Here is a 3,074-nt window from a genome sequence, read left to right as displayed (position 1 = left end):
AGGCCCATTTGACTTCACATTCCAGGATGTCTGGCTCTAGGTCAGTGATCACACCGTCGTGATTATCTGGGTTGTGAAGATCTTTTTTGTACAGTTCTTCTGTGTATTCTTGCCACCTCTTCTTAATATCTTCTGCTTCTGTTAGGTCCATACCATTTCTGTCCTTTATCGAGCCCATCTTTGCATGAAATCTTCCCTTGGTATCTCTAAGTTTCTTCAAGAGATCTCTAGTCTTTCCCATTCTGTTGTTTTCCTCTATTTCTTTGCATTGATCACTGAAGAAGGCTTCCTTATCTCTTTGTGCTCTTCTTTGGAACTCTACATTCAGATGCTTATATCTTTTCTTTTCTCATTTGCTTTTCAATTCTCTTCTTTTCACAGCTATTTTTAAGGCCTCCCCAGACAGCCATTTTGCTTTTTTGCATTTCTTTTCCATGGGGATGGTCTTGATCCCTCTCTCCTGTACAATGTCACGAACCTCATTCCGTAGTTCATCAGGCACTCTGTCTATCAGATCTAGGCCCTTAAATCTATTTCTCACTTCCACTGTATAATCATAAGGGATTTGATTTAGGTCATACCTGAATAGTCTAGTGGTTTTTCTATATAGAGATACAAATGTATACATAAATACAACATACTCATAACTGCTACTGCTAAGCCACTTCAGTCGTGTCCGATTCTGTGCAACCCCATAGATGGCAGCCCACCAGGCTCCCCCGTCCCTGGGATTCTCCAGGCAAGAACACTGGAGTGGGTTGCCATTCCCTTTCCAATGCATGAAAGTGAAAAGTGAAAATGAAGTTGCTCAGTCGTGTCCGACCCTCAGTGACCCCATGGACTTCAACCTTCCAGGCTCCTCCTTCCATGGGATTTTCCAGGCAAGAGTACTGGAGTGGGGTGCCATTTCCTTCTCTGAAAGAAGGTCTATATAGCATTAAATATTTTAAGTAATACCCTAAAAACAATAAATAGAGAAGGTTCTGAACTAAAATCAAACTAACAATAAGAAAGTGACAAAAGTAAATACAAATTCAATTTAAAATTAGGATAATTCTAAAATAATTTCATTAGCTAATGTGCTACATGTTAGTTACTGACACCCTACTGTAAATGCATTCATCCATTTAAATGTAATGTTAAACCAGATGTTATGAAGTTTACATTATAGCAAGGAATTGTTATTAATAGCACAAACTTAGAATTCATCCTTTATTATAATTATCTTAATTTCTTGAGAAAAAAAAGAAAAGGTGCACTTATGATGATATTTACATTCCAAATAGATTGGCCCTATTGCTTAATTTGTTACTTCATGAAGGATAATGCACATATTTAAAACTTGATTTGCCTTTTTCTTCTCCAGAGCTTCTTCATAACATTAGTCAACTCAGAATTTCTTAGGCTGTAGATTAATAGATTAAGCATGGGGGTTATGACTGTATAAAACACACTCAACGATTTGTTAATGGAGAAGGTCTTAACAGGTCTTGCATACATGAAAATACAGGGAACAAAGAAACAGACAACCACAGTGACGTGGGAACCACAGGTTTGGAGGGCTTTCCACCTCCCTTCCTGACTCAGGTTTTTTGGAGAATGAAGGATGACTCCATAGGAGACAGATAAGAACAGAAACACTATAATACACATCAGTCCTCCATTGGCCACAACTAGGATACCAATGACATAGGTGTCAGTACAGACCAATTTCAGTAATGGAAATACGTCACATGTAAAGTGATCAATGACATTGGGATCACAGAAAGGGAGCCCATAAATAGTGATAAGTTGAGTTACTGAGTATAGACAACGTCCAACCCAGGACACCAGCAGCAGCACAACACACACCCCTTGTCTCATGATCACTAAATAATGCAAGGGCTTACAGAGTGCCGCATAGCAGTCGTAGGCCATCACCAACAGAAGGATTAACTCTGATCCACCAAAAAAGTGCTCCATAAACAGCTGAGTCTTGCAAGATTTAAAGGATATGGTATTTTTTCCCAAAGAACAAATCTGAAATCAACCTGGAGGAGATAGAAGAGGAATAAATTAGGCCTAAAAATGGCAAACTAGCAAGAAAGAAATACATAGGTGAGTTCAGGGTCTTACTGACAGTTACGGTCAGTACAATGAGAATGTTGCCAACCATGGTTAAAATGAAGAAAAATAAGAACAGAACAGAAAGGACTTTCTGCTCCTTTGGGTTCTGTGTGAGGCCCAGGAAGATAAAATAAGTTATATTGCTTCCTGGTTCCATCTAGTCTGTACAGAAACTGACTTCTTCACTTATTAGAAGCTGCTTACCTACAAAGAAAAGGAGGAAAATTTTTATATACATTATAAATTTAATCTTTTATTTATTCATTCAATTAAAAGAATGTGTAAGAATTTATTAGTGTCAAATACATCATAGATATTGTGATTACCAAGTTGAAGAAGGCATAGTTCTCTGCCCTTAGTAATATATGACAGGATGAAAAATTTCATACTGATATAATGCGTGCCATTTTAAGAATATTCATATGATGCTAGAGATCACTGTGTAGGAATATATCAGGTAAACTGGAATCAGAAAGGGCTTCCTAGAGGAAACAACACTTTTGCTGAGTTTTAAAGGGAAAACAAAGAATGAGAAAAGATGGGAAGAAAATGTGATGGAAAGATACATCACTTATAGTGTTATAAAGCTTTCATACTTGAGAACCACATAAGGTAATTCACACACTCAGTGAGAATAGCTGAAGCTCTGCCCTGGACTGTTAAAGGACTCGCTGAAATGCCTTTCTGAGGGTCATTAGCAGGATGCTCTTCATTTCCTGACCAATAAATACTGGTGCCATCCAGTGTTGTCTCAGCCCCAACCTCTACACACATTATCAAATTATGGTATGCTATATCTCCAATTTTGGACATCAGTAGTTGGATATCAGTTTAGTATATATAATAAAAATGTTTAATTTTCCACAATAAAGAGGTGTTTCCCATCTCATTAAATGGTACCACCTTCAATGGAACCGCTCTTACAGAAAATATCACTTGAGTTCTTCACTTCCTTTTTATTTCCATAT

At 37.5% G+C, this 3,074-nt stretch overlaps 1 protein-coding gene across 1 annotated transcript; it reads right to left on the bottom strand.

The window, feature by feature from the left end:
* Positions 1–1,335: 1,335 nt before the first annotated feature.
* Positions 1,336–2,263, bottom strand: LOC104982882 (olfactory receptor 4A47-like). Its single transcript, XM_010832319.1, is given in 2 exon segments — positions 1,336–2,007; positions 2,009–2,263. Coding segments are annotated over 2 exon segments (927 nt in total).
* Between the last annotated feature and the right edge of the window lie 811 nt (positions 2,264–3,074).

Source organism: Bison bison, unplaced genomic scaffold, assembly GCF_000754665.1.
Source record: "Bison bison bison isolate TAMUID 2011002044 unplaced genomic scaffold, Bison_UMD1.0 scf7180017860798, whole genome shotgun sequence".
Lineage (NCBI taxonomy): Eukaryota > Metazoa > Chordata > Mammalia > Artiodactyla > Bovidae > Bison > Bison bison.
Note: the sequence above shows the minus strand (reverse complement) of the source record. Positions and strands in the feature narration are given on the sequence as shown.